The sequence below is a fragment of the Puntigrus tetrazona genome, chromosome 5 (genome assembly GCF_018831695.1).
Source record: "Puntigrus tetrazona isolate hp1 chromosome 5, ASM1883169v1, whole genome shotgun sequence".
NCBI classification, from domain to species: Eukaryota; Metazoa; Chordata; class Actinopteri; order Cypriniformes; family Cyprinidae; genus Puntigrus; species Puntigrus tetrazona.
Window position 1 is genome coordinate 28,212,901 of NC_056703.1, and position 16,093 is coordinate 28,228,993.

A 16,093-nucleotide genomic window follows, 5' to 3' on the forward strand; every position below is an offset into this window, starting at 1 on the left:
TTCATAGCCATTGGCAAGAATATAGCAATATGCGAATTTTTCACTTTCAAATGCCATCAGCACTCTCAAATATATTTTATATATCCAAACCTAAAAATATATAAGCTTATTTATAAGCTTTTACTGCTGTGAGCAAAATTAACCATTGGTCCAGTATTGAAGTAAACAGAATGATTTGAAACCATTTTGCTTTTGACACATCCACACCCACTTAGATTAAATCTGCCACTTTAATGAAGCTCTAATTAGTTATAAAACTACATAAGCTTAAATAGAAGTACTGGTAAAGGAAGCACTGATTGCGGTCTTTATTTTTATTCAATTATCCGAATAATTCCCAATTATCTTTTCAGCTTCAAGTATAATAAATACATTTAAATTAGCATACAATTGTTTTATGCTTAACTTGCCAAAACAAGACCGATTAAGTCATCATATTGTCAAATAAAGCAATGATCACGAAAATAGGAAAGAAAATGACCTTTAGCAATGTAATTTATTTCTAATTAATATGGTAGAACTTTATTTTGATAGTCCACTTTAGACATTCTACTAACAGCAAGTAACTTCAACTACATGCCAACTAGCAGTCAGTAGTAGATCTTCTGACATTTTATTTTGATGAGTTCACAACGTACTGACAATCAAAATCTTTTTAAGTATATGTCAACTTATTCTACCAACCCTAAAGCTTAGTTTATTCGCATCTACAAGTTCGATGACTTCGTTGCGGTCTTATTGAAGCTTCGCTTTGGGTGCGACCTTATTTCGCGCAACGTTTTTTTTTCGAGCAAACAATTAGCCTGGCTCCGCCTCCAAAGATGCACGATTTCAAGACGACTCTGGCCGAACAGTCAATTAGTTGACATGTAGTTGACATAGAGTTAGTAGAAGTTAATAGAATTAGTAGAATGTCCAAACTCCAAAACGATGACCTGGCAATTCTTAGACACACATACATTTTCCAGTTCTTTAGAAACGATCGTGGAAAGGCAGCGGATGGGAAACATATTCCAATTTTAAGAGCCTTCCACAAATCAAGCACTTGCAAAACGTTTCATTGTTGGGTATTAAATAGAGGCGTGGTCAGAGTTGTTGACACCCTCGATAAATATGATCAAAAATAGCTGTAAAAATAAATCTAAAGTAAATATGCCCATTATAGTCCATAATGCTATGCAATTAAATACAATGTCCACGAACCTGCAGCAGAAATATTAGCTACACATAAAAAAAATAAAGCAGTATATTTTATTGTACACATGTGGTACTTTTTATCCCTGTATGAACTTAACCCATCTAGTGGGTGTGCTGCTAAAAAGATAAATAGTTTCATCTGAGCATAGAAGCTAGCTCCTTTCGAAGTTCCAGTCTTGTCTGGTGACTGAATACGCTTTTTGGATGAGCTAGGAGAATTCTGAACAACATGTGGTGATGTACGGGCTTTTTTGAGATATATTTTTTTGAATGGTTTTGATCTCGGAGAGACTTTAGGCACTCAAACCATTCTACTCACGCATTAAGACGATATAGACACGCATCTTTTTTTCAGGCATCTTTTTTTCGTAACATCTTCTGTTGATTGGAAATTATTATTATTATTATAATTATTATTATTATTAATAATTTCCCTGATGGTGGAAATGGGAATTTTCACAGTATTAGGTCTTTTCCTAAAGCCTCTTCAATCATTTGCTGCACAGCAGAAATATATGCTTTGTTTTCCCCCCTATTTATATTTCCGTGATACAGGAAGCCAAGGATGGACAATACATAATCCCCTGGAGTGCTTAAAATTGTAAAATTTAATAGGAGTATGCTTCAGAGATATTTACAGTCCTGTATTTGAGAAAAAACATTTTTGTCATAATGATAGTTTGAATTATTATTTTCCAATGAAAGGTTAGATTTTGTTTTTTCTTTTTTAATAAAAGATCAAAAGGATTAGCAATGCGTTTTTTTTTTCCCACAGTCTTCTTTGAAACCAAGGGTGCCAACAATTCTGACCATGTCTGTACGTTGCTTGTCAAAAAAAGCTATTGATCAACTTGCAATTCACATAAATCAAAAAGAAATTGCTTTAAAAACCCATTTCTTTCCTATTCATGGAAAGTGGCTATTTTATTTTGAGCGAAGCATTAAGAAGGAAGAAATGAGAATTTCAGTATTTCTTATCTTTGCCTCGTATGCATTATTTAAGCCGCTTTGATATTTGCCTTTGCAGAGGGAAATTATGGCCTTAAAATGGAAGGGAAAATGTCTAGCCAGTCAGGCCAATCCAGTCGTGCCGACATCAACAATTCCCAGAATTCAAGTGGTAAGTGACATTGAAATCTTTCAAATCTTTCACCTTTTGATATTTGAGTCTCATAAAGCGTTCGCCCCTTTCGTATTAATATTTTACTGTCATAATCAAAGGTCTGCGACATCTCTTTGCTGACCGAAAAATGATGGGAAAAATAATTGTTTTCCCTTTAAATTAAGCGTATCTTTTTCTTATCTTGTTTAAGGACGCACAGATGCTTTTACTGGAAATTGGTTGTTTCGTTTAGTAATGCGCTCTGCAAAGACTCAACGGTGTCTTCACTCTTGACCACAATTTTTTTTGTTGTCGTCTCCCTAAGGGCACGCGTTCAGCACTTTCTTTTTCTTGTATGTGAGTCAAGCCTGATTGCTTCAGAACAGTCACAATTTAGATTTTACATTTCCAACTGAAATCAAGCATGCTTTATCTATCTAAAATGATCTCTTTTACGAATGGGTAACCTCTTTGGTTGACAATTGAGTAACACTATTTGCTTAACCAGTTGAGGGTTAGCTCAAAGTTGTGCAAACTTTGAAACTTCAATTTGCCAGAGCTGTAACGCATCGTAGTAGATTCAGCAGTTCTGTACAGAAATGTGCTGTTAAAATCAGTCTAAATTATGAAAAGACAAGCACGCCATATTGCAGAAATGGTCTAATTCTTTCAAATGGAGTTGCACCGCTACAAACTGGAAAATTAGATTTTTAAACATGAGCTTGAATTCTTCAAATATGAGGCTGGAAACGCCTCCAGTTTAATGCAGCAGTGAATTTAAACACAGAACACATTGCTGGACTAGAGCAGAGAATAACGCTATAATACTTGTGGGTGACAATTTATATCTAAATACTGCAAAGAACACAAAAATTACAGACTGTTCTTGATTAATAACCCTTGGTCTTGTTTAACTCTCAAATGGAAGATAAAAAAAATACAAAAAAATAAAACATGCATGCATGTGTAACATCAAATCAGATCTGTTTCAACATTTTTAACCCTATGAAGCCTGCAATATGAAGATATAATTAGAAAGAAAAAACACAAAATCTAAAAAGTGTGCTTCAAATGTTACTATGTTTGATCTAGTGAGAATATGGAGCTTGTACTCCATATAGTTATTAAATATACTCCATATAGTTAATAAATATACTCCATATAGTTAATAAATAGCACTAATAAAATGTAGGCATTTAATGACTAAATGTAGGCATTTAACAATTAAATGAAAGAATTTTATTAAAGAGACCCGAACTGAGCATAAATATGAAATCAGGTGCTGATATTTATAGTCCAAAATATAAAATTTTGATAGTTTGTAATGTAAATCAGTAGGATCCCCTTACATGAGGCTATTTGTGTAATGTATATAAATATGAGTTTGTCAGGATGCAATGGATGCAATGCAATTCAATGATGATTGAGAGAGAAATAAACATTCCTCATAATACTTTATATTCAGATTTTATAATGTTTTTTAATGTCTATATTGTGTAGATGATAGCAGAAAATCATGAACTCTCCGTTTTTTTCTTGCTTGAGAATTTCTGTCCAATGAATGGATGGCCTTAGCACACGTGTGGTTTTATTTACAATTTCTGGTTCACTTGTCGAAAAAAGGCAGTGTTAAAGTGAACTGCACCAAACCAAAAAAAACATTGTAATAAACTAGCGGACTTTCCTTGTGAATACACCTGAATTTCACTTCACTAAACTAAAACACTGAATGGGATCCTGTGTGCTCTAATACTTTTTGGAGCCTTAGTATTGATTTGAAACCTTTCAGATATAGTGTTATACTTTGCACGCAAGTATACTCATGGTTAAAAATATATATATTTTTTCTCTTCCAGATACTCCAAACAGCCGAACATATTCTTCCCGTCCCAGCCCTCAGAGTATGTATTTTGTAAATCTTTTTCCTTTTTTTCCATTTTCACTTGATATCACTCTTCCCATGTTCCATGGAGTCCATGTTTTTATTCATTTTTGTAAATCATGATCGACTTCACTCGTGCCCATTTTTGTGCCATTTTGCATGGCTTTCAAACCTTGCAGGTTTGTTAAAACCTTTAAGTAAAAAGCTTTTGCCTGAATGCCTGACGCTGACCTAAATTTGTTAGCTGTATGTAGTGCTCTGATGTGAGGCTAGCTGGTCACGCTCTTTTATGAGAACATTGCTGTGTTCTGAGAGAAACTGGACGTTGTGTTCCAGAAACCTACACGTGTGGAGCCTGTGGAATTCAGTTCCAGTTCTACAACAACCTCCTGGAGCACATGCAGTCCCATGCTGGTGAGTGAGCCCAGAAAATGAAAACATTTTCAGCTGTGAGCTCATCCAAATTTGGACTCACTCTGTTTTGTTTACATTATTTCTTTGCATCACCACTTGGGTAACTGTTTTATGCAAAGGGCACATTTTTTACAGTCTGCATTATGTGAGCACTGCATAACGTATTGAGTCCATCATGAGCTTTTTTTTTTTTTTTTTTTTTTTTTTTTTGCTCTGTCTGAACAGTAACTTTAACATCTTTACCCGTGCATGAAATCTGCGCATGCACAATTCCATAAAAACTCCACAGAATCATATTGCCATTTATTGTCTCTTTTTGTTGTTGTTGTTGTTGTTGTTCCCACTCCCAGCATACCCGTTTCTTAACAGGGTTCCCACTGTCATAAAAAAATAAAAATAAAAATCCAAGGAGTACGTCACTCCCCAAAAAATCATTTACTTCCTTTTATGTCATTCATCCTTTTATGACATTAGGACAGGGAAAGTCTAGGAAATTTCTGCATGCAAAAATTTACAAAATTGAGGCCCACCGCTGAAATTTGCAAGTTCAGAATTTTTTTGGGAATTAAATGAATTCCAAATAAAAACAAATGGAAAAATCATCATTGGGAGCCCTATGTTATATATAATGGGTAACTTTAGAACTTGCTGGTCAATTCCACAGATTTTCTGCTAAAATCAACTCAGAAAATCTGAAAATTGCTTGTTCTGCACTGACCTTGTTATGTTTTCACCCCTCAGTGTGTTTATCTTTTTTTTTTTTTTTTTTTTTTTTTTTTTTTTTCCAATTAATACCTACGCTTTCACAAGAGTGAGTGCATAATGTGTTCTTTTTTCCTTCTGTTTTAATCCCCTTTTAGCTGATAATGAGAACCATGTTAAAGATGAGTCTCCGAAGCCTTGCCAAGCGCCTGTGGGCACACAGGAGCAGATGTGGAAATCTCCTCAGCCGGCACAACAGAGGAACCACATACCGTCTTTTCGTGAGTGCTTTCCTACAAGCATTACCAGATTCCATTGGGCCAACAAAGTAAAGCTAGTAAAGCTAACCATTTACTTGTTTCTTGACTGCTGTTGGTAGTAGCTTGGTTGTTTTACGTTTTTTAAGTTAAAATTTGTTACAAAGTAAATTAATGTAGCTGTCCCTGCAGATTTATGGGCCAAACCTGCCATATGCGTCCTCTCTAAGATGTTATTGTACCCCCGCAATTTTTAACAGCATTTTTTGTTTTGATGATATGATGGGTTGCAACTGTTAAGGTTGCATATGGAAGAGTCAGTTAACTTGTAGACATAACCTAATTAATTTGTCTCATTCTGCTTTTGCAGAGAACAGATTACTTCCAGAAAAGGAAAGACAACAAGTGGCTGAACGTTTACTGAGAGTAATGTGTGTAGACCTTGGCCTTCTTGGCGTCCTCAGCAGCAAAGACTTCCTAAAGCTTGCTCAGACCTTGGTGGACACGGGTTCACGTAATGGGGCCTATTCCATCCGTGAAGCCCTGGGAGATATGAGCTCGCTGGCATTAAAACAGCTCCCCCGTATGTACAATCAGGTCAAAGTGAAAGTCACCTGCGCCCTGGGTTCCAACTCATCGTTGGGCATTGCAGTGACCTGCCATTCCCAAACTATAGGACCAGACTCGTGCTATTTGCTGACAGCTTATCAAGTGGAGGGTGTGCGACTCCGGCGCTACGTGCTGGGCCTCAAGGAGGCCTCGCTAAGGGAGAGTCCTGAGCAGATACACCACTGGGTCCAGAACGTTCTGTCAGAATTTGTAATGTCGGAAATCCGCACAGTCTACGTGACAGAGCCGCGTTTGTCTTCGGTAGCCTTTTGCGGTCGCACCGGAATTGGCCTTCGTTGCGCAGGTTGCTCTCTAACAGCCACGGTTCAGGCCGTTCTCGGTCGCCGCAGCCTGCAAGCACGAGGGCTTCATGAACTAGGAGAGCTTCTGGCTACATGTCGCGACATTGCTGCAACGACCAGCTTCAGTCAAGAAGGGAAAGCTGCAGAAGAGCCTGCCGCTCCTCCCTGCTGGGATGCAGTTGCAGAGGCCTTGCTCAAGGTGCACGAGAACTTTGAGGCCACCTGTGAAGCGTACGGCCGCTCGAAGAGCACTGTGCCACTCTTGCAAGGCCTGAACAAGCACCTGCTTGGCACGCTTGCATGTCTGCTTGCACCGCTAAGGCAGGCAGCTCAGGAGCTGAGTGTGGAGCGCTGTCCCACGCTCCAACACGTCCTTCCCGTCTACCTCCGTCTCGAAAAACTTTTCACCTCCAAAGCCGGTGAAGCGGGTGCTGGCAGTAAACTCTGCCACTACTTCTTGGAAGCCCTGAAGGAGAACTTCAAAGTGGAGCGTGTCCATCAAGTTGCAATGATCTTGGATCCGCAGCTTAAGCTGCGGCCAGTACCTGCATACCAGCATGAGGACATTATCTCAAGGGTGTGTGACATGGCTGCTAATATGAGGGAATCAGGAAGCGGTGGTTCTGGGGGCATGTCTGTTGACGAGCGGGATAACGAAGGGCCGTCAGCACCAAAGCGTGGCCGGCTGGACTGTGGGTTGGAGAGGCCATCGTGCGATGCTGAAGAGCCACAGGTACGAAAAGAGTTGTTCCAGTACCTCGGTGAACCACTCTTCAATGGCACCGGTGACCTGTTGCAGTACTGGAGCTCGGTCATGGACAGATACCCCAGGCTGTCGCGGTTAGCTCTGTGGCTGCTAGCTGTACCGGCTGTAGCTGTGCATGGAGAGTGCGTTAGCATTTGCGAGCAGACCTTAGCCATGAAGAGAAAGCAGCAGGTCACTGCAGAGGAGATGAACAAGCTGGTCTTCCTCAAGAGTAATTTTGCTTGAGACGGCTCAGGGCTTTCAGCTAATGGCACCATAGACTGTTTGAAATGGAGACTTTTTGAACCAGATGTACCGGTCACTTCTCTTTACCCCTTCCAAAAATCCTGTTTTACCGCAAGTGTCTATCAACGAGGCACATGATAGAAATTTACCAAGGAAAGGTACATTTACAACTAATTCACAACATCCCTTCAGACCATACAGTAGCTTGGCATTGGCAGTGGCAACAGAAGCAACTCAATGAAAATACAGTCTGCGTGAGGACACGGACGTGAACTTGTGTTTTCGATGTTTCTGTTAAAATATCGCTTAAAGTTGTGATGTGTTTTTATCAGTATGTGGCTCATCCATCTCTCTTTTCTTTCTGTGGAATCCATCTGAAATTCAGTCAGTGGATTATTGAAATCATACACAACATAATTTCCATCTAGCGAAGGAAAAAAACCGGGTACTTAGAAAAAGCCATTTCTTTGCAATTACGCCTTTATGAAAACCACAAACACTCTTTGCTGTGACATCCGAACGATACCTCTCTTTAGCAGTTTCTCAGAGGGCAGATCAAGCTTGTAAAGGTATAAGTCTTGTCGTAGGCAGGCCCTGATTCAGTAATCTCAGTTAACCGGGTTTGAGTGTGTTAAGCTCTTGTTCAGCCTCAGGAGTTTAAGGCCAGCAAAACTCAAATTTATACTTGGGTCGCATAGATAAATGAGTTTGCAATTATTTATTAATTTTTTCTTTTTTTTTGTCAGTTCTCACAATAACGTTGCAATAAATGTTCCGTAGCAGAAGTTATACTGTCAAGCTGACTTTGATGCCTTGCACCTTTGTAGCAGCCTTTTTTTTCCCCATTACAGCTCACTGGGATCATTTCTTTCTACAATACAATCTGCAATACCTGAAACAGTCACTTAAACCCCAAGATTGGATGCCCAATAATATTGGGTTATGGAAGTATATAGGAATGATCTGATGTTCCAGTACAGTGGATCTGATTTATTATTTTTTTTAATTATGTAATTCAGATCTCGTTTCTGAAAAAGTGGGAATAGGGCTATGAAATACAGAAACTGTCTGTCTCTCACTGTCTCGGTACAAACCTCCTTGAACAGAGGCAGCTAACTGCATTATTGTTTGAATGCATTTTAAGAGGATAAAGCTAAACAAATATTTCATTATTTATGCACTGGATTTCTCTTATCATTATTTTCCTCATTTATCTACAGCAGGTAATTAGATTAGTGAAAACATTAACTAGAAAAAAAAAATCATTGCCTAGATTAGGACCAAAGTATCTTTTAAAAGTAGTTTGTCATTGTGAATAATTGCCATTTCCGGACAGATTCGTAGTTTTATCTCATAATACTCATGCTTCCTCATAACGGTTTCGCCCTCATAAATTTCCACTGCCTTTGAACAACTGTTCATTTCAAAATTGTTCTAGTAAACAAACAGAAGTAACAATTTTCACTTCATAATAAAATAAATGATCTTCAAGAGTATTTTGCAGTAGTTTTTTCCAAGGAAAGATGTGATTTAGTATTATATAGTTTGTCTTGTAATGCCTTGAACATCTTTGTGTGATTATACAGATATGCATGCAGACAATATAAGACTTTTTTTTTATCTTTAATAAAGTGGAAGAGATCTACAAATGCATAGTCAATGTTCACACAACAGCACAAATACTGTTGTCAATCCTATTTTGAGTGCTAAATAAGGTTTTGTTCATGTGCAGATGTCCTTATAAAAGAACGACAACCGCATTCTGCAACAATAGTGACTGACTTAGATTTTCTGGAGTCAAAGCCAAATTTTGAGGGTTCAGTTAATGTGCTATAGGACTGAAATGGCAGTGAAGTAGTCAATCGCATCATTGAAATGGGTAAGCATGAGGTGTGCGCTTTGGGCTGTTGACCTCTCTCAGGTTATGTAAAATGGTGGTATCGTGTGGTGAACGAGAGAGTGAGACAAAACTCTTAAGTATTTAGGAAATAGGCTTACACGGGGGGGAAACCGTACAGAAGAGTTTTTGACCACGTGAACAGTTCCGAACAAATTTTTTAAGAAGTCCTAAAAGTCTCGTCGTCTATTGGCTATCATCATCTGTTCCTGTCGCTACAGGCGTTATTTGCTCTAAATGACTTTGGTGACCTGTGGAGACATTGTAGGCGCAAGAATAACATCTGCTGGTAAATACGGTTGTTAATCCCAAACACTGATGTACACACACACACATCATTTTTAAATGATATAAAACTATAGCGAACAATTTCGGCGTTTTGCGGCTGTGAATAACAGTTTAACCCATTTGTGTCGGTTATGTTTGACCAAAGATTAGCGACCAAAGACGCATTGTGTCGTGCAATTTTACTTAAACCAACATCGACAGAGGCACTTGGTTTATTACGCTTGTGAAGCTGCTGCTTTTAAACAGTACGCTCTTTGCAGTGTTGCCTTTTTCTGCTTATTATATACTCATTTGTGCTATTGTGCTTCCCAGTAAGGTCACTAAAAATATGAAAAATTAGCCAGTGTTTTTTTTTTGTTTTGTTTGTTTTTTTAATGTGATAGTCATCAAAAAGCATTTCAGTTCACTTCTTTTTGGCCTTACTTTAATGTTATTGTCACTGCCTGAATTTTTTTTAAGTTAAGTCGGTTGTAGAGTGGACTAAGACTTCTTTCCAGACGAAGTCAAAGGCGGGAAACTTCCCGCTTCCAACCTCAATGCCTTCAGGTCAATCACACTGTCACATGTCATGTAGCCATGCACCACAAGATGGCGCCATGTCTCAGCGTGAGCATTTCGTGTTCCCGCGTTTATTATGAACAAAAACAAATTCAGAAACACTACTGTTAGCTTTGAGAAAAGCACCGCCATTTTCAACTATTTTGTTGTTGCTGTTGTTGTTGTTATTATTTATTAATAGTGGTTGAATACTAATGTCCACTTTAAACGCCGTTCCAGTCCATTTTGTTCCCAAATAGGTGGTGGGAAAGAGTTTGGATCTATCCGAATGCAAATAAACGCTCAATAGAGGAGTAACAACCGTATTTTAGCTCCAGCACGTAAGTGGTCATAATGTTAAGGCCGCCATTAGCCTGAATTGCTTAAGCACTTAGTTCATACAAAAATTATCTGCTAAAAAAAAAGTAGCAGGGATGCATGTTGTTTGGACTTGGTATCTCACATACCCCAAAATACAGATAATGATACTGGCTAGCATGTGCAGAAATGTTCATATGTATAAAAAAAAAAAAAAAAAAAAAGATTTTGATAAACCTGGCCCAGAAACAGCTGCTGTTGAATATTGTCGTTTTTCTGTGTAACCACGAGAGGGCAGAAGTGTCTCAGAAATCTGTCTTTGCAAAGAGTCTCCAAACATCTTACCTCTGTTTTCTATTCAAGCATTTCAGCTATTTTGATAAACTCAGTCTATGAATATGTCAGACTTCATGAAGGTTTTCCTCTTCTTCTTCTTTTCTCCCTCTCTCTCTTTCTCTCTCTCTCTATCCTTCTCCCTCTCTCTCTCTCTTTTTTTTTTTTTTCCCTGGATGAATGTGTACATTTTTGGGGGAAACATGAAAGCTGGTCGAATGCAAAATGCTCTTCAGCAGCAGGCAAGTTTTTGACAAATCCTAATCTCTGAAAGTATAAAACACTGTTTTAATCACAACTATTTATGGATGTACAACGATTAGTAATATTGTTCATTCTGTTTGTTTGAGAAGGTCTCCCCCCATTATAGTCCAGCCTACATTTGTCTTTGACAGGCATTTTTCTGATTTTGTGTATTAAGTTGTTTCAGCTGTAGGTCTAATTTATACTTTTTTAACAACACTATTTTTCTAAACATGACTGATAGAGTTTTTTCTCTCCTTATCAACTGTCAGTAGTACACTGCGCTGTTCTAAGAATCTATCTACTCCTGTAGTATGTGCTGTGTGAATAAAATATCCTCAAACAAGCAACACAAAGTCTTTATATTGCATTGTTCTTGTTAGTTACTAATGACTAACTTAATGATGAGTTTGTATATATATATATATATATATATATATATATATATATATATATATATATATGAAAGCAAGTGCACTTTAAAGAGGTCATGAAATGAAAAATCTAAATGTCTTTATTTGCACATGTAAGACTTTATTGTACCATATTGCTAGTTTCATACTTTGAAGCAAACTCAAGTTTAAAATGAGTTTTTGTTTCAGGAATGCCCCTGTTGTGAGGTCCCCAACAAAAACATTTGAATTGTGACGATATGACGCTAAAATTGTCGTTTGGAAATACATTATACAAATGGTTATTGTCAAGTAATGTATTTGATTTTATAGCCGATTAAAAGTAAAGATTTTTTTTTTTTAAATAATCATCAGATCGTGGTTGTATCTCTTTATTAGTGTGATTGGATCTTAGTAACGCATTCGACACTATCGACCACGGTATTCTCTTGAATAGACTAGAAAACTATTGTGGCGTTAGTGGAAGTGACTTAGCGCGGTTCAAATTGTACTTATCTGACCGGCATCGGCTCGTAGCAGTAAATGAGGAGATATCATGGTGATCACAAGTGAAATATGAAGTACCTCAAGGCTCCGTACTAGGGCTGTTACTTTTCACGTTTTACGTGTAACCTCTGGGAGATATAATCAGGAGACATGGTGTTAGCTATCGCTGTTATGCTTATGATGCTCGGCTCTATATTTCTTTGTGACTGGAGAAACACACCAAATTGAGATGAAATGCATAGTCAGTATAGAAAAAAAAATGGATTACGAGTAAATTATTGGACCTAAAAGCTCCACATGTAGTAACCTAGAACACTGTCTAACACTCGAGGGCTGTTCTGTTAATTCCTCTGAATCAGTTCGGAGCCTAGGCGTGCTGTTTGATAGGAATCTTTCCTTTGAAACATCTGTAAAACTCTGTTTTTCCATCTCAGAAGCATCTAAATTGCGACCCATGCTCTCAACGTCAAATGCAGAAATGTTTATTCATGCGTTTATGACCTCGAGGACTGTTTTAATGCTTTGTTGGGTGGCTGTTCTTCACGCTTGATAAACAGACTTTAGCTGGTCCAAAATGGAGCGAACTAGAATTAGGAAATATGGCCGTATTAGCCCAGTGCTGTCAACTCTGCGCTGGCTCCCTATCAAACATCAGATAGGTTTTCAAATCTTGTTAATTACTCATAAAGCACTATAATACCTAGAATATCAAAATACACCCCAACTCTGAAACAATCTGCATAGCTCTGTTTGGGATGCACACTCTTGTCAGTTTAAATCTAGATTAAAGACCCATCTCTCTAACGTGGCTTACAAATAACACACTAATGCGCTTCTATTATTTAAATCAAGGATTGTTAGGCTGCATTACTTAGATCAGCCGGAACGGAACACTCCCCGTTGCATTTGTTGACTGAGCCTGTTTTTTTTTTTTCTCTATTCTATTCTGTTTTGGTTCCTTGCTGCTGTCTCCTCTGGCTTGCTCAGTTGGGGACACTTAATTTCACCGCAGTGTTCTTCTGGCTAGACTTCTGCCTTGCTGCATTTCCGAATTTTAGTAAAGCTTCGTGATTTTGGGTTTGGTGCTACGGGTTCGAGGCTATTAGCCCCGCCCAGCCCTTTTAAAGCACTGGCCCGGCAGTGGAAAAGTGACCTAAAGCCACTCTATCTCTCTCTCCTCTCCACCTGTAGCTTGTGTGTGGTAAACGCACTGGCGCCGTTTTCCTGTGGCTGCCGTTGCATCATCCAAATAGATGCTAAACACTGGTGGTGGTTGAGGAGAGACCGCCCACATGATTGTAAAGCACTTTGGTGTAAGGCAATGCACAATAAAGAGCTATATAAATGCCTCAGTCATTCACTCATCTCTCTGCACTGGCTAATGTTTGTGGCTTGCATCAAGTTCAAAACATTAATACTTGCATAGAACAGCCAAAAGGCTCAGTACCTGAGTACGAAACTACATTGCCTCCATAGGTCTGATATCTACTAGCGAGGGACGCCACAGAGGTGCTTTTCATTCACTGTTCGTAGCTGGTAAAATGATCTTTGGTTCTTTTTAAATAAGCAGTATTACAAATACTAACAACAAAATGTCCAAGAAGAATTAAATTTTTGTATTGCAAGCGATGCATGCTGAAGGCGTGTCCCGACCAGATACAGACTTTTACAAATTTTAAGTTGGTCAAGAAACACAGTGACAGGACTGTGCAAGTTACGGGACTGGCAAGAAAACGAACGCAGCTGGCCAACAAGACCCACGTTTGTCTGGCTTTTCCGTTAACCGTTGATGAAAGCACAGATACGTTGCAGTTATCAATTTTTAATAAGGGGCGTGAAGCCAGATAGAGCTCTTGGATGTAGCTGCCATGCATGGGACAACAACGGGGAAGGACGTTTTCAATGCAAAGTAAAATTAAATTACCCTTGGAAAAGTTAATGGCCCTAACTACCGATTGTGCAACTTAAATGTGTGGAGAAAAAACGGGCTTGGTTGGACTAATGAAGGACAAAATGAAAAAAAGTAACAGGCACCTCTAATAACGTATCACTGCCGCATCAAGAAGCTCTGTGTAAGGTTCTGAAAATGGATGATATAATGACCACAGTCATGAAAATGGTGAACTTCATGGCTTTAAGCATGGAGACGTGCCATACCATACAGAAGTAAGGTGGCTGAGCAGAAGTGTAGCCTCCTAAAATTTTTTGAGCTTAGGAAGGACATTGTTGCTTTCATACAAAGTAGGGTAAAACACTTGCCAGAGCTGTGAGATCCAAACTGGCTGTGCGACTTTATTATGTTGTGTGACATAACTGAGCATCTCGCCCAACTGAATCAGGCTACAGGGATGCAAACGAATCATCACGCAGATGTCGGACATGATTGTAGCTTTCCAGAGTAAATTTCACCTTTGGAAGTCCCAACTGGAACAGGACAATCTTACCCACTGTCCTCCTCCGCTTCTCCGACTGCTGCCCCTAGCACAGCTCCGGCTCCATGCTGCTCGTGTTCTGTCCATGTTTGGGAGCACCTATCTCAGATGTTTTCAATTATGAATCAAAACAAGATCAGGCACAGATCACGCATCACCGATGCTCCAAGAAGCTCCATGCTGTTTTATGGATTGTTACAGCACAAGAACTTAAGCCAGACATGGACGCACTGACCATGGAAAACCGGTGTCAGACATCCAGCCAGAAAATATAATAAGTATATATATATATATATATATATATATATATATATATATATATACACACACACACACACACAGAATAAGATCAGTTTATTAGATGATTGCATTTTGTTTTGTGTTTTCAGAGCATAATAAATGGATGAGAATAGTGTCTCCGGGTGAGAAAGGATTCTCTTGGTGTGTTCAAGGAAAGCAGCGTCACCTCATCAACTCAAAACTCGGTTGTGAATTAAGACAACCTGTATTATTATGTTAATTAATTTAGTTAATTACACACACTATTATGTGTAGCAATGTATTTTCAACCGCTGTATGTTAACAAAGGAGAATGTTTATTGTGATCAAACCGTCATTTTTTAACGATGCCTTCTGCAAGGCGGTTTACAGCATTCGTTTTTTTAAAAGCCATTATTTGTGGTATAGCTATGCCCCTCTCAAATGTGACAAAAGTTTTAACAAAGTTAATATACTGATTCTATTTATCTTTATTTATTTTATTATTATTATTATTATTATATGATTGGAGTAATGTGAATTTCTCAACCTGGCAAATAAAAATAATTTGTTAAAATAACATGTATTTTTTTTACATCTATGCAAATGCATTCACAATACTTTGCCCTTTTTATCAAATAAAAAGACTTTTTTATTTGACTGTGTTGAGTACTCAATTTTTCTGTATCGTCAACACAAGGAAGAAGCGTAATAAAGTAGATTTGACAGACAAGAGTAATCAACAACTGCTAACTATAAATGAAGTAAGAATAAAGTGCAAAAGATTCATGAAGTGCAAGTGATTATGTTGTTGCTATGTCAGAGCTACGTTACCTGGAAAGATACACTGTTGCTACTCTGAAAGAAATAAGGTGAAGAACCTTATTATGCATCAAACAAATACGGGACAGATTATTTATCAACTGCTTTATCGGCTTTATAATATACAATGCAAATTAGAAAATCATGTACTGATAATACAATGGTCTCCGAAAGAGGTTTGGATAAGTGATAGTTATGTTCCCTGTGGTCAAGTGAGCAGTCCGGTGGCAGTCACTAAAGTTTTACCAGTGCATTTGTCACGTAACACACCACAACCAGAATACCTACGGCAATGTTACAAACACATGAAATGCAAACATGATGAAAAAAGATCGAACTGTCATGCAGGCATTCACTTGTCCATTAACAGCTGAGTTTGTGTAAGATGTTGCGCGACACGTTTCTGTCACTGAAAATAATATTAATTTCTCTGAAAAAGCGTGAGATGTATTTGCTGTAGTTTGCATCAGTTTAAGGTTTGAGAACATAGTTATGAATGGGTGGAATTTTTGTGATCTCTCTTTGTTTCACCCATTGCCGTCTAGAGGTCCTAAAGGATTTTTATGGCGGTCGCAGACCAAAAGGGATCGGCCTGTTGGTGGGTGAAACT

At 38.3% G+C, this 16,093-nt stretch overlaps 1 protein-coding gene across 5 annotated transcripts in view; it reads left to right on the forward strand.

The window, feature by feature from the left end:
• znf618 (zinc finger protein 618) overlaps positions 1-15,321 on the forward strand; it is a 44,072-nt gene extending 28,751 nt beyond the window's left edge. For 4 of the 5 annotated variants that reach the window (XM_043239233.1, XM_043239236.1, XM_043239231.1 and 1 more), the window contains 5 exons: positions 2,225-2,317; positions 4,156-4,200; positions 4,518-4,595; positions 5,456-5,578; positions 5,925-15,321. In XM_043239233.1, the coding sequence (XP_043095168.1) occupies positions 2,225-2,317; positions 4,156-4,200; positions 4,518-4,595; positions 5,456-5,578; positions 5,925-7,456 (1,871 nt within the window). In that variant the 3' untranslated portion in view covers positions 7,457-15,321. The remainder of the gene's footprint in view (positions 1-2,224; positions 2,318-4,155; positions 4,201-4,517; positions 4,596-5,455; positions 5,579-5,924) is intronic. The other variant, XM_043239232.1, reaches the window with a different exon arrangement.
• The last annotated feature ends 772 nt before the right edge of the window (positions 15,322-16,093 follow it).